The sequence below is a fragment of the Crocuta crocuta genome, unplaced genomic scaffold, assembly GCF_008692635.1.
Source record: "Crocuta crocuta isolate KB4526 unplaced genomic scaffold, BGI_CrCroc_1.0 scaffold118, whole genome shotgun sequence".
Classification (NCBI taxonomy): Eukaryota; Metazoa; Chordata; class Mammalia; order Carnivora; family Hyaenidae; genus Crocuta; species Crocuta crocuta.
Genome location: NW_027551558.1, coordinates 9,011,095 through 9,026,636, shown reverse-complemented (window position 1 = coordinate 9,026,636; position 15,542 = coordinate 9,011,095). Strand labels below are relative to the sequence as shown.

Here is a 15,542-nt window from a genome sequence, read left to right as displayed (position 1 = left end):
GGTTCAGGAGTTCAAGCCCCATATTGGGCTCTGTGCTGGCAGCTCAGAGCCTGGAGCCTGCTTTGAATTCTGTGTCTCCCTCTCTCTCTGCCCCTTCCCTTCTCATGCTCTGTCTGTGTCTCTCAAAAATAAATAAACATTAAAAAAAATTTTTTTTAATTAAAAAAAGACGGGCATTTGGGTGGCTCAGTCAGTTAAGTGTGTGACTTCAGCTCAGGTCTTGATCTCATGGCTTGTAAGTTTGAGCCCTGCCTCAGGCTCTGTGCTGATGGCTCTGAGCCTGGAGTCTGTTTCCGATTCTGTGTCTACCCCTCTCTGCCCCTCCCTTGCTTGTGCTCTGTCTCTGTCTCTCTCGGTCTCTCTCAAAAATAAACATTAAAAAATAAAATAAAAATAAGATAGACAATGGCTAAGTACTGGGGATGCAAACTTTGACCATTGGTTTACGGTGATATCCACTAGGTTTCTCCACTATAGCTATTATTTTTCCTTTTGTAATTATTGTTATCTTGTGGGAAGATAACTTTGAAGTAATGCAAATGTCCTTACTTTTGCTCACTAATTTTTTTAAAAATTGTTANCGACTGAGCCACCCAGACATACCTTTTGCTCACTAATTTTTGCATCTCTTTTTATCAACAACAATTAGTACTGTGGTGTTTGCCTATGGTAATTTCCATTTTCCATTATTCCTTCTGTATGAATTGAACTACTGTAAGGAAGACTCGTCCTTTCTCCTCCATGTCTACATCTATTCAATTATTTATGTCCGAGTGGATTCATGAATATTTTATTGTATGGATGGTTTATAATCCACCACAGATTTGATTACTGGGTGCTCTTTCAAGCTGATTTCTGTGTCCTTAAGACAATTTATTTCCCTTTGTTTTTGGAGTACTTCCTTATTTAAAAATTTTTTTTCTTTTAAGTTTATTTTTTAGAGAAAGAGAGAGGGCATGAGCAAGGGAGGGGCAGAGAGAAGGAAGCACAGAATCTGAAGCAGGCTTCAGGCTCTGAGCTGTCAGCACAGAGCCCGATGCAAAACCTGAACCCAGGAACTGTGAGATCATGACCTGAGCCAAAGTTGGATGCTTAACTGACTGAGCCACCCAGGCGCCCCAAAGCGCTTCCTTACTCTATGGTACCACAAGATATTCCAGGTTCATTTTATACTTTCTCTGCCCTAGATTTGGAATTCTTCCAGGAGCTCTGGTTCCTTTTATTGGAGAGTGGTATTTAGAAGCCCCGATCTGATGCTATAAGTGTTATTGCTACTGGGGTGTCACTGTGTCCAAGGCCTGCAAGCAGACAGGGCTGGGAAGTACATATATTCTAACCCTAGCATTCACACACTGATGCCTATTTATTTCAGCATCTATCTGTATGTATACTAAAAACCATGAATCCAAACCTCCAGTCCAACACCACAAAGTTCATTCTAGCCTTACCACCATTTTGCCTGTAGCTTTTCTCCAACAATGGGAAACCTGACCTGGTCAGAGCTCTGTAACCACACTATCACTGCTGGAAGATGGAGTGGGGAGGATGCTGCATTATGCTTGGCCTTAGAGGATGGGATTTGAACAGACATGAGGGAAAGTCATTCCCAGCAGAGAGTAGAAGCTGGAGGGCAGAGCAGGGCATGATGATATATGAAACTAAAGGAGGAAAGAAACAGATCCCAAAGGGCCTGAACTTAATGCAACATGTAGTTCATGAAGGGGATTTCACCAGGGGCATATCAGTTTGGTTTCATTCCAGTAGGCAGTGGAGAACTGCCTGACATTTTGGACTAGGAAGTGGCAGAACCAAAGCTCTATGGGCCTGAGATCCAAGAGCAAATGAACTGGGTAGGGACGGGAATGAAGCTACTGTTATTCGATAGGGTGGTGGAGACCATCATAGTAATGGAATCTCAGCTAGGAAGGCACTACAGAAGAACCAACAGAATGTGGTGGTTGACAGACTGTAGAAGAGGTAAGGAAAAGAGAGGAGTAAAGTAATAATTCTCCAAACCTGTGTAGTTTGGAGAAAGAGGTACTATAAACCCAACCCCCAGATAAAAGGTTCTTTGTAAATTGTTTCCCCCTTGAGGGCAGGTACAGGCTTAGCTACTCTGTGACCAGAAAGCCTTACGGAACTCCCTGTGAAGATAGGCCTCAAGTCAGCTCTCCCCTCCTACCTGATCTCCTCAGCTCTCAGCCCTCCCTCAACCCCACCAACTGCAAATGCCTTCAACACATGTCTTTGACAACAATCCTCCCATGGCCGGCTGTCCATCACCCAGGACACAGCTAAAACCCTCTCAATGTTTTCCACATGCTGGCCCCAACTCCCTTTTGGTTTTCTTGCGTTACAGGCAGAGGAGGCCACTGACTCTTCCCTGCTGACATGGCATCACTCAGGTCCATGCTCTTCTCTCAAGCCACACCGGTCCCAGGCATCCCTTTGAGCTCTTACCTCAACTTGGAACACCCTTCCCGACCTGGCTGACCCTTCCTGAACTGATGCAAGTCAGCCTGCCCCACCTGCTGGGCTAGATACCCTTCTTTCTGGCCCCACAACGCTACCAAATTGGCCAGTTCATCTTCTTCTCCTGATCCCTATGTTTTTGGGGGCAAAGACATGGCCCCAAACCTGTGGCACCCTCCTGGACATACTGCAGGTGTTCAAATCCCTGACGGAGGAAGGAGAGGGCAGACTCTGAACTCTGATTCCTCACTGTACCCTCCTGCCCCCAACCACTCAGCTTTTTCTTTCAAAGCTCAGCTCATCAACACAGCCTGCTCCACCTCCACCAACACTCTCCTTCCAGGTGGCCTGCCCCTGAGCCTGCATCACTGTTGGGTCTGTCAGCCTCAGCCATATCCGAGCTGGCCAGCAGTGGTGCCCAAACAGAATGGGCAGGATGCAAACGCACCGAGCACCAGCCCTGCCTGCCATGAAGTCTTGTCCAGGAATAAGGCTGAGGAAGGCAGCCTTGTGCTCTGCTTCCAAGTTCTCTGCTTCTCCGGGTGGACTGTAGCAAGTGGGTAATGAGGTTGGGGAATTCTACAACCAGGTTGAGAGCCTGGCCTCCTGGGGCCTCCCATGCCATGTTGCCCTGACAACCACTGAAACCCTCAGGCTTCTGAGCTAGAGCCAATGCCATGCTGCCTTCTTGCTGGCCCTTTCTCTTATAAGTCCCCAGAGATGGATAAGCGAACAACAATGCAAAGAACCACAAGAAAACAGAGACACGCACTAGGCCTTTCCAGAATTATTACTATAATGATTTACAAAAAGTTTTCAGGCAACTGTGTTAAATTATTATACATATCTGGGAGAGGGAGGTTGGGGTGGGGGGGGGGAAGTCCTGGCCACAGGGTCAATGAAAACCTCTTTCATGGGAGAGGTGGGAAAAGGAAATGTGCCTCCCTCACTCCCTTTAGGTCTGACTCCTGATTAAGTGGCTTCCTCTCAACAAATGAAGACTGTTACCCTTTCCCACACAGGGTACTAAGGTAAAGGAGAGGGAATAGTGTCAATGAAGTGCTTTGAAGGGAGACCACCAATAAACTGTGGCCGCCTGAACCCCACGATCCTCTGCCCTGGCTCCGATGGGTCTGATCCTGGGCCAGACCCCTTCGCTGGGGATGGAAGACTGCCCAGCCCTCAGCCTACACCCAGGCATCCACTCAGGAAGACAGGAGGACTGAATGTGATAGGATAAGGGATGCCTCAGTGTTGGCATGAGAAGCAGGGATGGACCAGCGGGGAGCCGCTGGCCACCCCTCCTCCACCCCACTCCTCAAGGCTAGCTGCATAGGCATCCAGGCACTGTGGCTCAGGGAGGGATCCTGTCAAAGGAAATGGGGTGTTGGGTATCTGGCCTTGGAGCTCAGGGATGCAGCCTGAGGGTCAGAACAAGGCCCTGCCAAGGGGAACCCCAGGAACAAGCCAAAGCTGGGCTTCTCAACTGTTATATTCATTCTAGCTCATGACTCCCATCCATGCAGCTAAACTTTACCGTGTGTGCGTGTGTGTGTGTGTTTGTGTGTGTGTGTCTGCAGGGGAGGGCTGCAGGGAAGCGCAGCTGCCCTACCTGCCCAGGGTTCAGGGCATGCAGGGGACCCTAGGCCTAGGATGTGATCCCAGACCAGAACGGGTTAAGAGCTCTGACTCGCCTTTCGTCCCACTCTCCCAACACGCTACACCTCCTCCTTGGGCACTAGAAGGTTTTACGATGAATAGCACGGGAGCCATCCTCTTCATACTCCTTTTTGGACACCCACATCTTCTTAAAAGTGTCCAGCGAGGCCAAGATGGAGCCACTGTGAGGAGGGAGGGATGGACTCTTGCGGACCTAAAGGCTGGGCCATCGGCCTTTTCTGGGCACTCAGAGCTCCATTTCCTTTACCTGGGAGGGAAATCCACCCACCTCCACCTGGCCTGGGCCAATGGTCTCCTCCCAGAGCCCTCCCCATGAACCCTGCCTCACCCGATCCACGTGGAGTACAGCCGTTCTTGAGGGGCCGAGATCTAGAGGGAAGAAGCAGCAATGTAACTGCCCATCCCCCACCTCAGCTCTTGGAGCCTTTCCCCCAGGGCCCAAGGCCAGATGGCAAGTGCTTCAGATGGGAGCAGTGGGAGGAGCCGAATGGAGAAGGGGAGGAGGCCAAGTAGAGCTAGGAGAGGGTGTCTGGAGGTGGTATTTGTTTGCTCTTTCCTCCCTCAGTCAAGGTTGCCATGGGGCTCCCTGTAACCTCACCTTAATTTTGACATCCTTTGGGGCAAGCTTCTTCACTTCACTTAGCAATCGGTCACCGAAGCCTGTGAACACAAGGCTGGCTGAGCCCAGAGTCCACATCTGAACCCCCTTACCGCTAGCACCTCCATCTCCAATCTCTGGCGGCCCCAGCTGCTGTCACTCCTCTTTTAGTGGTTCTTTCCAGGATCAAGGATGGGGGCGAGACTCCCCAAGGAAGAAAAGAGCCAGCACCATGCCTGAGGTGGGCCTAGCTTCCTCAGAGAGGTAGCATGAAAGGGACCCCTAAGTCACATAGCTTGGCCTGGCTACTGAGCTCTTAACCCTCTACCTCACCTAACACTCTAGCAGCCAAAATCCACCCAAAGCAAAGTCAAAGGCAAATGACAAATCAGGAGAAAATATCTACTATTTCTACCCATCACAGAAGCAAAGATCATGCACAGTATTGGGAGGGTGCTGGAGGATTCTCCTCTGTAACTGGTGGGGGCATAAGTGGCACTCAGGGGGTTTGGGGAAGTTTGGCAGTATCTACCAGATAAAAAGCACATATGCCCACCCTCTGACTCAGCAATTTTAGGAATTCTCCTTTAGCAATATTCTTATTACATGAAATGACAGCGTATGATGTTACTGGGTGTAGCAGTTCTGTGATTAGAAATGACTGCAACCAACTTGTAGGCCACCAGCAGGTCAATGGGCAAACGGCACAGTCAGTCAGTGACCTACCACACGGCCATATGAAAGAACTCACATGGTTAGGGAAAGATCTTCCAGATGGGGGGCTATGTGAAAAATACATGGTGTACAACTTGTGGAGCATGTTGTAGTGGGTATAAAAGTGGGAGCAAGGGGAAATGAACATTTGCTTACACATGCATAGTGCTGCTGAGCACATAGCTGAGAAACTAAAAACTCCTGGGGCACAGTACAGGGTGACCAAGACCGTGTGAAAAGGGAGACTTCATCTAGCACATTTTAGATCTTATGCAAACTTACCACCTATTTATAAAGTAAATAAAATTTAATTTTAAATCTTTTTCTTAAAAAAAAAAAAAAAAAACGCTCAGGGCACATGGGTGGCTCAGTTGGTTAAGTGCCTGACTTTGGCTCAGGTCATGATCTCACAGTCTGTGGGTTTGAGTCCCTCATTGGGTTCTATGCTAACAGCTCAGAGCCTGGAGCCTGCTTTGGATTCTATGTCTTTCTCTCTCTCCCTGCCACTCCTCCTCTCCTCCCCGCCCCCATCTCAAAAACAAACAAATAAATAAATAAATGTTCATTGAGCACCAAAAAGCCAATAGAAAATGAGCCATGTCCCAGGTTCCAGAGAGTGGGGTGCAGTTTAAGTCTTAATCACCACCTCCCAAATGGTGGTACCTTTGAAAAGTGTGGAGCCACCCGAAAGCACGATGTTGGCAAACAGCGTCCGGCGAAGGTCCATGTCAGACTTGTGGATGGCAAAGGCTAGCACCTCATGGAGCCCCTCACTCTCGTCACCTACCAGGTCTGGCTGGAACAGCAGCTCAGGGGCCCGGAATCGTGCTGGCCCCACCTTTGGAACACAAGATTGACGGGGACAGGCCCCTTCTTCCTCCAGATGCCAGCATCGCCACTGCCACCCAGGGCCAGACCTGGCAACTTACATCAAGCATGCTGCCATCTGGCAAGGTGTACTGCACCTTCTCTGTCTCCAGAGCCTCATCCTTCTGAGGGTTGATGGAGAGGTAACAGGCTCGCTGTGGTGGACAGGAGACAACGCTCAGAAGGCTGCAACTGGGAAACCCACACCCAGGGCTCAACCTCATGCCCTGCTGCGACCACCGCCCACCGCCCCACCCGGCCTGCCCCCATACCCTCCTGCCCTCTGTCACCTCTTTGATGGTCCGGACAACCTCAAACTCAGCTGAGGTGTGAAAGTCAACTCCTTCCTTGCGCAGCAGTAGCCGGAGATAGCGGGAGACATCACGACCAGCAATGTCCACCCGCATGATGGAGTGCGGCATGGCAAAGCCTTCGTAGATGGGGACAGCATGGGTGACCCCGTCCCCTGAGTCTAAAACCACTCCCGTCGTGCGTCCTGTCGCATACCTGTCACCAGGTCAGCATCCCTTCACCTCAGCCACTGAGGCACGGGGACCTCCTCACCCCTGGAAGGGACCCTGGGACATTTGCATTATCTGGTCTGAAAAAGGGACATGAGGAACTCCCTAAAGGAACAGTTACTATGGGGCTGTTTCTACAGGGAAGTCAGACATGAGCAGGAGGATGGCCACAGGGAGGATGGGGACTCGGGGGACCCTAGGGCTTAGGGAGCACTCACAGGCTGAGTACGGCCTGCATAGAGATAAACAGGGCTGGCACATTGAAGGTCTCGAAAAACACCTCTGCTGCCTTCTCCCGGTTCTTACTCGGGTTCAGTGGCGCCTCCGTTAGGAGAACAGGATGCTACAAGGGATGGCAGGGTTTAGGCATGTGCAAAGACAACATTCTAGGCCCTAAAAGGATCTTCCCAGACAGCCAAACCCCCTCCTGTGAGCCCATGCAGCTGCAGCCTGCTATCCTTCCCGAGGGCACTATCCCATTATCTGCCATCAGTTATTCTTCTAAAGATCCAGCCCTCTCCAGAAAACTCTGGTTGGCAGCCAGTGACTCTGTGTACCCACATACACACAATGAGGCGGCAGCAGGCCCTCACAACATGCAGAGGAAGCACGGAAGGCCAACCAGGAAGGAAACAGCAGGGAGAGGGCACAGGTGAGAATCTGGAGCCTGGTGGAAGGGGCCGGCTGCCACACCTCTTCGGAGAAAGTCTGCAGCTGGTCCTTGGAGTAGACGTACTGCCAGATGCGCTCCATGTCATTCCAGTCTCGCACCACGCCATGCTCCATGGGGTAGCGGATGGCCAGCAGCCCCCGGTGCTCCTGCGGAGGAGGGTGGGAAGGCGAGCTGGAGCACCAGGCCGCTCTCCAGCAACTACTTTCTGCTCTCCTGGAAAGGCTGCCCCCTTCATCTGTCCTGAAGAGAACCATCACAGCTGACTGGGTGTCCTCATGCCCGGTGGCGGGGTCCTGAACTCAGCACAGGCTCATTTGTCCAGCAGCAGCTTCTCAGGCCCTCAGAGCCCACCCAGCTTTGATGAGTAGGGGACAGAGAGGGTGGTGACATGCTCCCTCCCATCCTAGTCCTCACCTTCCTCCCCTGGCTGTCCTTCCTGGGCTTCTCTACTCACTGCCAACACATTCTCCCCTCTTCTCTCCTCACACACTGCCCAGCTTCCTTCCCCACCACCAGGAGCTGCCTCACGGCCAATCCCATGCTGTCCCATCCTGTGGTCACTTGTTGCCCACCACTCCTCCCAGCTCTTGAGCCACTGCTCACATCTTCTGCACAGACCTGCTCTTCGGTGTCCCCCCTTCTTACCAAACGTGCCCCTTCTAACCAGCACCACCTGACCTCTCTCATCCACAGCCGTGGCTCCTTCTGACCTACGTTCTGAGAGCCCTGTATCTGTACCCTTGGCTCAGGCACCACCACGCCCCCACCATGTTCCCCAATGCCTAACCTCCTAAACTACTCTTGCTTCCTTCCACTGGGGCCTCATCTGGCTGTGCAGCCTTAGTCACCCCAGATGGAGTGTAAGAGGTGACCCCACAGCTCTTGTTTGTATCAGTCATCAAATCTGAGTGATCCAGACTCTTAAGCCACTTGTTTTTAAGCAGGTTCCATGCCCAACATGGGGCTCAAACTCATGACCCTGAGATCAAGAGTCAGATGCTCTACTGACTGAGCCAGCCAGGCATCCCTTAAGTCACTTTTTTTTAAAGAAAAAAATTTTTTTAATGTTTTTTTATTTATTTCTAGGAGAGAGAGAGAGAGACAGCGTGAGCAGGGGAGGGTCAGAGAGAGAGGGAGTCACAGACTCTGAAACAGTCTCCAGGCTCTGAGCTGGCAGTCAGCACAGAGCCCGACACGGGGCTCGAACCCACGAACAGCGAGATCATGACCTAAGTGAAAGTCGGACGCTTAACTGACTAAGCCACCCAGGCACCCCCCCTTAAGTCACTTTTTAATCAATTCTTTCCTCTACAGCTTCCAAATTGCTTCTACAAGACAGGGCAGGAAGTAGTCTGTCCCCCATACAGAAACCATCATGCCATCTCATAGTACTTCCAAGCTGGGGCTGTGAGAGCCCAGGAAGACGCTTGGCAGATGGCCCCAGAGAACAGATGCCCTCTCAGGAGGGACAGCTCTGACCACCAGCCAATGTTCCCAGGACTATGAAGACCCCAAATCCAGGCAAAGGCAGGCTCCACAGGTGTTACCTCTGCTTTTGGTCCGATGAAGAGGTCCCCCTCCAGGGCTCCAGCCATCACTCGCATGTGCTTAGGGCGCCCAACACTGCAAGGACAGGCAGAGTCAACAAGGTGGGCAAGGGGCATGGATGAGCCCACATCCAGGAAAATCAAAGTGTAAGTCCTGTGGTCAAAAGGGTAATTAAAGTATCTGGATGTGGCCGTGTGGCAAAGGCCAGAACCCAGGTCTAAGGGACACGGGCCTAGAGAGCAGGCCTTTGCGGATGGCATGCTTAGAGTCAGGAGAAAAGGCATCCCTCTCATTCCCCACCTCTCTCTCCCAGACAGGGCTGAGAGCTCTGGAGTCTCAGCCCTTTGTGGTCCAGCCCTGGCAGAGGGTCAGCTTCCACAGCCATAATGACTCAGCCCACACTCTTGATTTCAGGAGGGCAGAGCTGCCGCCACTTGTCTGCAGACCAAGGTCCCAGGATGTCAGGTCGTGGCTCCCTTGTTCACTCCCCTCTCAGTCATTTGATCCGGCCCCTTCCCACTGCCAGGGCTTCCAGAATAAAGATTCAATTCTTGGAAGACTGCATGAGGTACCATTCCAAAATCTGACCCAAGTTGCCTTTTGATTGTACCCAAGTAGAGTGGAGAGAGGAAAGCTGAAGCCCTATTGGGTGCTCCAAGCTGGCCCTGTCCCCCAACCAGGCCTGGGGTACTCAGTATAGCCAGTCACTTTGGGGGGCCTCAGGATTCCACACACACACACACACATCCACCTCTGCTTAGGCCAATCCCTCTATAACCTCCAGGATTTGAGAAGATTCCCACTGAGGGAAAACTTCCCAATGCGCTTGAGTGGCTGAAGGAGCATTCCAGATCTCCTCCATGCTTTCACCTCCCTCTTTAAGACCCCTGCCACCACTTACTCTATTCAGGGAAAGACTCTCCTTGATGGAAACCAATTATTTTCTCCAGTTGGAAAATAAACAAACCCTGGAAAAAACATTTCCTGGGAAGAAGGGCTGGCTGTATATTAACACCCCACTCTTTCTTCTCTGAGTTTAGGTCCTTCTCCCAGAGATGTCTCCCTTCCATTCTTGCTGCTACCATACTCTGTTCCCAACAGAATGCTGGGTGGCTTCTCTTCCCTCCCTGGCTCAAGGAGGGACCAAAATCAGACTTCAAAGAGGAGGAAGCCCAGAACACTTCTCTTGTCCTTTCAGAGCCCTTAACAGCATTGGCCTCAGAAATCTGGTGTTTTCCCTTATAGGTGGGGGAAAGGGTTGGCCTCAAAAAGAGCTATGACACAGAGCCAGTTTTCTCCCAGGAATCCAACAAAAAGGTTAGGGCTGCTGCCTGACCAACACTTACTAGTTTGGGAAACAGTATTTGGGAATCTGGTCTCCCGCAAAGCCAGCCTTGATCACCCCGGAACCCTGCAGGGAAAAACAATGGTTAGCTCCTGATGTACTTCTCCAGATGAAGGCAGTGCCCTATAGCAGAGAGAGCTGGCTGCCCCACTACAGCAGCCTGGGGAGCAAGTCTGAGACCCTGCCAAGAAGGCAAGATCATTTACAAGTACTCCCAGTGATTCACAACTAGGGGGTGGCTTTGCATCCCTTCGCCCCAATTTGACAATGTCTGGAGACTGGAGAGGGGAGAGAAAGGAGTAGGTGCTACTGGCATCTAGGGGGTCAAGGCCAGGGGTGCTGCTGAACATCCTACAATACACAGGTCACCAAGAATCATCTAGCCCAGAATGTCAATAGTGCAGAGACTGAGAACCCATGAAGTACGTGCTCCTCTGCACACTCTAGGGTCGGCTCCAAGCAGAAGGAATCCAAAGTGGCACAAGCTACTCCCAAAAGTCCGCTAGAAGCAACCTCTAAGTGTAGATTTTTTCAACTGCCCCTGGCCACCCCCACCCTAGCAGCCATGGACCACATACAGGACCCACTCGGCAAGATCACTGTGTATACAAGTGGACTTAGGATTTTAAAGGGAATTGGGCATCCAGAAACCTCCCACCTAAAGAAGGAATCAGCCTCTCAACCCTACTTCCCACAGATCACCCTCACAACCTTCTGGGTCTGCAGCGGAGAAACAAACAAACATCCTCGTGTTACAGAGGAGGGGATGGAAGCCCACAGGCACCAAGCAGGTTGCCCTCTGAACTCCTAAGTCTGTGGGTTAGCCTAAGTGAATGATTTGCCCACCAGGAAAGGAAGTGGCCTAGTCCATCCTGCAGCCTGCCAGAGAGAACCTTCAAGCCCAGTTCTAGTCTTCTTTTTAAATATCCCCTGCCATGACTCAAGGAGCCCACGTGGATCCTCCAAAAAAGACAGCCATTCAGGATTACATGGGGGTCATGTGAGAGGGAGACACATCCCAGAAAGAAGAGTGAGTCATTATCAAAAACTCCAAGGCTCACACAGCAGAGGCAGATACTGAGCTAGAGGCAGATCCATAGATCCCTGTCCTTCATTTTCTTCCCATGGATCAGAGAGTTCTGAGGCTAGAAATCCTCAGAGGGCAGCTGAAAACACGCTGAGCCCCAGTGCTAAAGGACAAGGACACAAGGAAGCCAGGCAACTTTTCTCCGAAGCTTCCAAACCATTATCCCAAACTGCTATGGGTCCTGGGAGGAGCGGTCCTGAACTCTCCACTGTCCTGCTAGCTGTGGAATTTCTGCTCAGCACAGGACAGTGAGCTCTTAAGGAGAGGGTCAAAGTAGCCAAGCAGCCAACCAGGTGATGGTGGATATGTGGTTGGCAGAGATTAACCAGTATTTTTTTCTTTTTTCCAGTCTCAGGAAAAGAGGGGCTGTCCACTCTGGAGGTCCTGCTTAGCACTGCAGCCCCTTGGTAAGTGCTGTAGAGGTCAGCGGGCCAACCCTCTTTGAAAGATCAGGCCAGCACTGTGCAAAAGGGCAAATGCCTTCTCTCCTCCTCCACTAAAAGGGGCAGCCAGAGCCCGAGAAGGGGGTCAAGTGGCCCGGGTCCTACCCTAACCTAACCAGTGACCCTCCTCTCAACCAAGAAGGGTCCAGGTGCGTCCCTGGCCCTGACACACAGGTGCACTGTCTGGGCCGCTTGGCTGTCACTCCAGCACTCTCCATGCTGATCACAAGCAGCCACACAGATGGGTCCCCTGCCTCTCCAATACGTCTCTGCCGGGTTCAGGGAAGATTCGGGCAAGGGCTCCACGGCGCAGGTGGAGGGGCTGGCTCCAAGGCCCAGGCTACAGAGCCAGGTGAGCAGGAGAGCCCCAGGAGTGGGTGTCGGGCTGGCATCCCGCGGAGACGCGCGGCGGAGCGTCCCTCTCGGCGCCGCGGCGTGCGCCCCCGGGGGCGGGGCTCCCGCCCTCCCCCCGACTCCCGGGGCTCACGTTATCGATGACCACGGGCTGGTTGGCGATTATGTCGTAGGACTCCATGGCCGGCCCGGGCCGGCCCTGCCCAGCAGGGGGGCTGCAGGAGGGACACGCTGTAAGGCGGGCGGACCTAGACCGCAGCGCCTCCAAACCGGGTGTCGCGCCCCTCCCACCTAGCGCGCGCAGCCTACGCCGCCCCGCGGGGCTTGCTGGAGGGCGGGTCCTCCGGCCAATCACTGCTCCCACTTGGGCGGATTGACGACGAGCGCCCGGGGCCGGTTGCGGGCAAAGGGGCGGGGCCTCCNAGTCCGCCCGCAAGTACTGCCGGGGCGCTTCTAAGGTAGGCTGCGCCGTTGGCGGGGTGGGCGGGGGAATGATGTCAGGTCTCCGCTCTTAAAGGGGACCTGGGCAGAGCCCACGCGCTGTCTCCTGTCCTGGAAGACTTCATTTCCGAGCGGCAGCACCTGCGTCCACGCTACTTCGTGAACATGTGGTCCCCGAGGAGGTCGGCCCTGAGTATTTTACCCAAAGCATTTCTTTACTGAGCACTGAGGAGGATGCTTTTCTGTGTAAAATTTAAAATTCTGACATTACTCGAACACTTGCTATGTGTTTGCGGAGCACTTCTACCTACTTTACACAGATTATATTAAATACTTGCAATAACTCTATCAGCTAGCTGTATTCTTATTCCCGTTTTGCAGATGTGGAAATCGAGGGGCCTCACCCTTCTGTAACTAGCGGGGGGCTATCCAGCTAGCGACAGCCGGGTCTACAGTCTGCAGCCTCCAGCCCCGCTGGGGTCTACTGTTGCAACTGTGCAGAGTCCTACGTTCATTTACTCAACTGAGCCATTGTTATTTGCCTCTACTGATACCTTTCCCACCTAAACTGTGAGATTAAATTTGGTAAAGTGAAGACAGCATCATACAGGAAAGTGCAGAGATCACATTTCAACGAATTATTACAATGTGGACACTCTTGTATACCCACAGCTGAGTTTAAGAAACAGAGCGTGACTAGCACCCCAGAAGCTACCCACCTCTCTCAGTTGGTGCCCCGCTACTCCTCTGAGGTGACTGTTTTCCTGAATTCTAACACCAAAGGTTAGTTTTGTCTATTTAGGAACTTCGTGCAAGTGGAATCATAGATATGTATTCATAAAATGAGTCAGTGTGTAACCGGTAAAAATAATGAGGAAGTTTTACATAATCTAATATGAAACATATCCGCACACACGGCTAAGTCAAAGCAAAGAAAGCCAGATGGCGTCCAGAATGTTAGATGTGTGAGAGTCTCCAAAGGATATATGAGGCACCTTCAAGGCTCTTTAATATGGAAAAGGGACCATTGGTAAATGTGGGTAAATGAGGGGAGAATTACTTTTTTTTTTTTACTATGTAAACTATTTTTTGGGCATTGAATTGTTTTTAGCTTGTTCATGTATATATTATTTTTTCCCCTCTTTTTTGTGTGTGGGAGAATACACACAACATAAAATTTACCATCGGAACCATTTTTAAGTGTACAGTTCAGTTTTATTAAATACATTCATAATGTGCAAGTATTACCACCATCCATCTCCAGAACTCTTTTCATCTTGGAAAACTGCAACTTTGTACTCATTAAACATTAACTGTCCATTTCCTCTCCCCTCAGCCCATGGCACCCGCTGTTCTACTTTGTTTCTAAGCACTTAAATACCTCATATAAGTGGAATCCCACAATATTTACCCTTTTGTGACTAGCTTATTCTCCTTAGCATGTTCTCAAGGTTTAGATTTGTGACAGGATTTATTTTTTTTTTAAGGCTGAATGACTCTATTGTATGAATATATCACGTTTTGCTTGATTATTCATCTCTTGATAGACCTTATTACTTCCACATCTTAGCCGTTGTGAACAATACTGCTATGAACATGGGTGGTAAAAACTCTGCTTTTAATTCTTTGGTACATATAGCCATATATGGGATTGTTGGATCATCTGGTAATCCTATTTTTAATTTTTTGAGAAATAGCCATGCTGTTTTCCATAGCAGCTGCACCATTTTACATTCCTAAAAACTGTGCAAGAGCGTTCCAGTTTCTTCACATTCTCAACATTTGTCATTTTCTGGATTTGTTCTTGTTTTTAGTAGCCAGCCTAATGAGTATAAGGCAGTATCTCATCACAGTTTTGATTTGCATTGCTCTAATGATTTGTGATGTCTTTTCATATGCTTATTGGCCATTTGTATATCTTCTTTGGAGCAATGTCTATTCAAATTTTTTGTCCATTTTTGAATTGCTTATTTGTTGTTGAGTTTTAGAAGTTTTCTGTACATTCACGATATTAATCCCTTATTAGATAGATGATTTGCAAATATTTTCTCCCATCCTGTGGGTTGCCTTTTTACTCTGTTAATGATGTCTTCTGATGCACAAAACTTTTGAACTTTCATGAAGTCTGATTTGTCTATTTTTGATATTGTTGTTGTTGCCTGTGCCTTTGGTTTCATATCTGAGAAATCATCACCAAATCTGTGTCCTGAAGCCCTATGTTTTATTCTAAGGATTTTATGGTCTTACTTCTTATATTTAGGTCTTTGACCCATTTTGAATTAGTTTTTGTATATACTGTTGGGTAAGGGTCCAACTTCATTCCTTTGCATGTGGATATCCAGCTTCTTCAGCACCGTTTGTTGAAAAGACTGTCCTTTCCACACTGAATGGCTTTGGCACCCTTGTCAATAAATCATTTGACCATATGTGTGAGGGCTTATTTCCATTGGTCTTCACCTCTGCCTTTAAGATATATTACTTTTTAAATGAAATAAAAAAAAACTGAAGTGAAAAAGTATCTGCATAACAAATAGCCGAGCATGTATATAAAAGAAGTGCTAGGATTCTACTTGTGAGGAAACTCCATGACCTCTGGACCACAGGGGCCACAGGGCTGGGGGAGAGGTAGCTGAAGAAGGACCCCAAAAGAGCATGTTGTTGAAGGCTATAGAGCAAACGCAGCAAGAGGCCAGGCTTATCTATCATTCTCTGAAATGACTATGAAGAGGAAGAGCTCAGAAACCTTATTTTAGAGGGAGAAGGGAACAAAGAGAAAGAAAAAGAAGGAGGGGCAGGAGA

At 50.1% G+C, this 15,542-nt stretch overlaps 1 protein-coding gene across 3 annotated transcripts; it reads right to left on the bottom strand.

Moving 5' to 3' along the window:
• Positions 1-3,246: 3,246 nt before the first annotated feature.
• Positions 3,247-12,669, bottom strand: ACTR1B (actin related protein 1B). 3 transcript variants are annotated; one of them, XM_077749250.1, is made up of 12 exons: positions 12,594-12,669; positions 12,436-12,517; positions 10,420-10,484; positions 9,073-9,148; positions 7,546-7,671; positions 7,071-7,195; positions 6,622-6,838; positions 6,394-6,486; positions 6,128-6,302; positions 4,751-4,812; positions 4,481-4,521; positions 3,247-4,313 (listed from the first exon to the last, which is right to left on the bottom strand). In XM_077749250.1, exons 2-12 carry the CDS (start codon positions 12,481-12,483, stop codon positions 4,211-4,213), a joined length of 1,131 nt encoding a protein of 376 aa, XP_077605376.1. In that variant the 5' UTR covers positions 12,484-12,517; positions 12,594-12,669; the 3' UTR covers positions 3,247-4,210. The 3 variants fall into 3 exon arrangements, with proteins under 3 accessions (XP_077605376.1, XP_077605377.1, XP_077605375.1); XM_077749251.1 differs by having other exon boundaries at positions 3,247-3,839; positions 4,167-4,313; positions 12,436-12,652; XM_077749249.1 differs by having other exon boundaries at positions 12,436-12,652.
• Between the last annotated feature and the right edge of the window lie 2,873 nt (positions 12,670-15,542).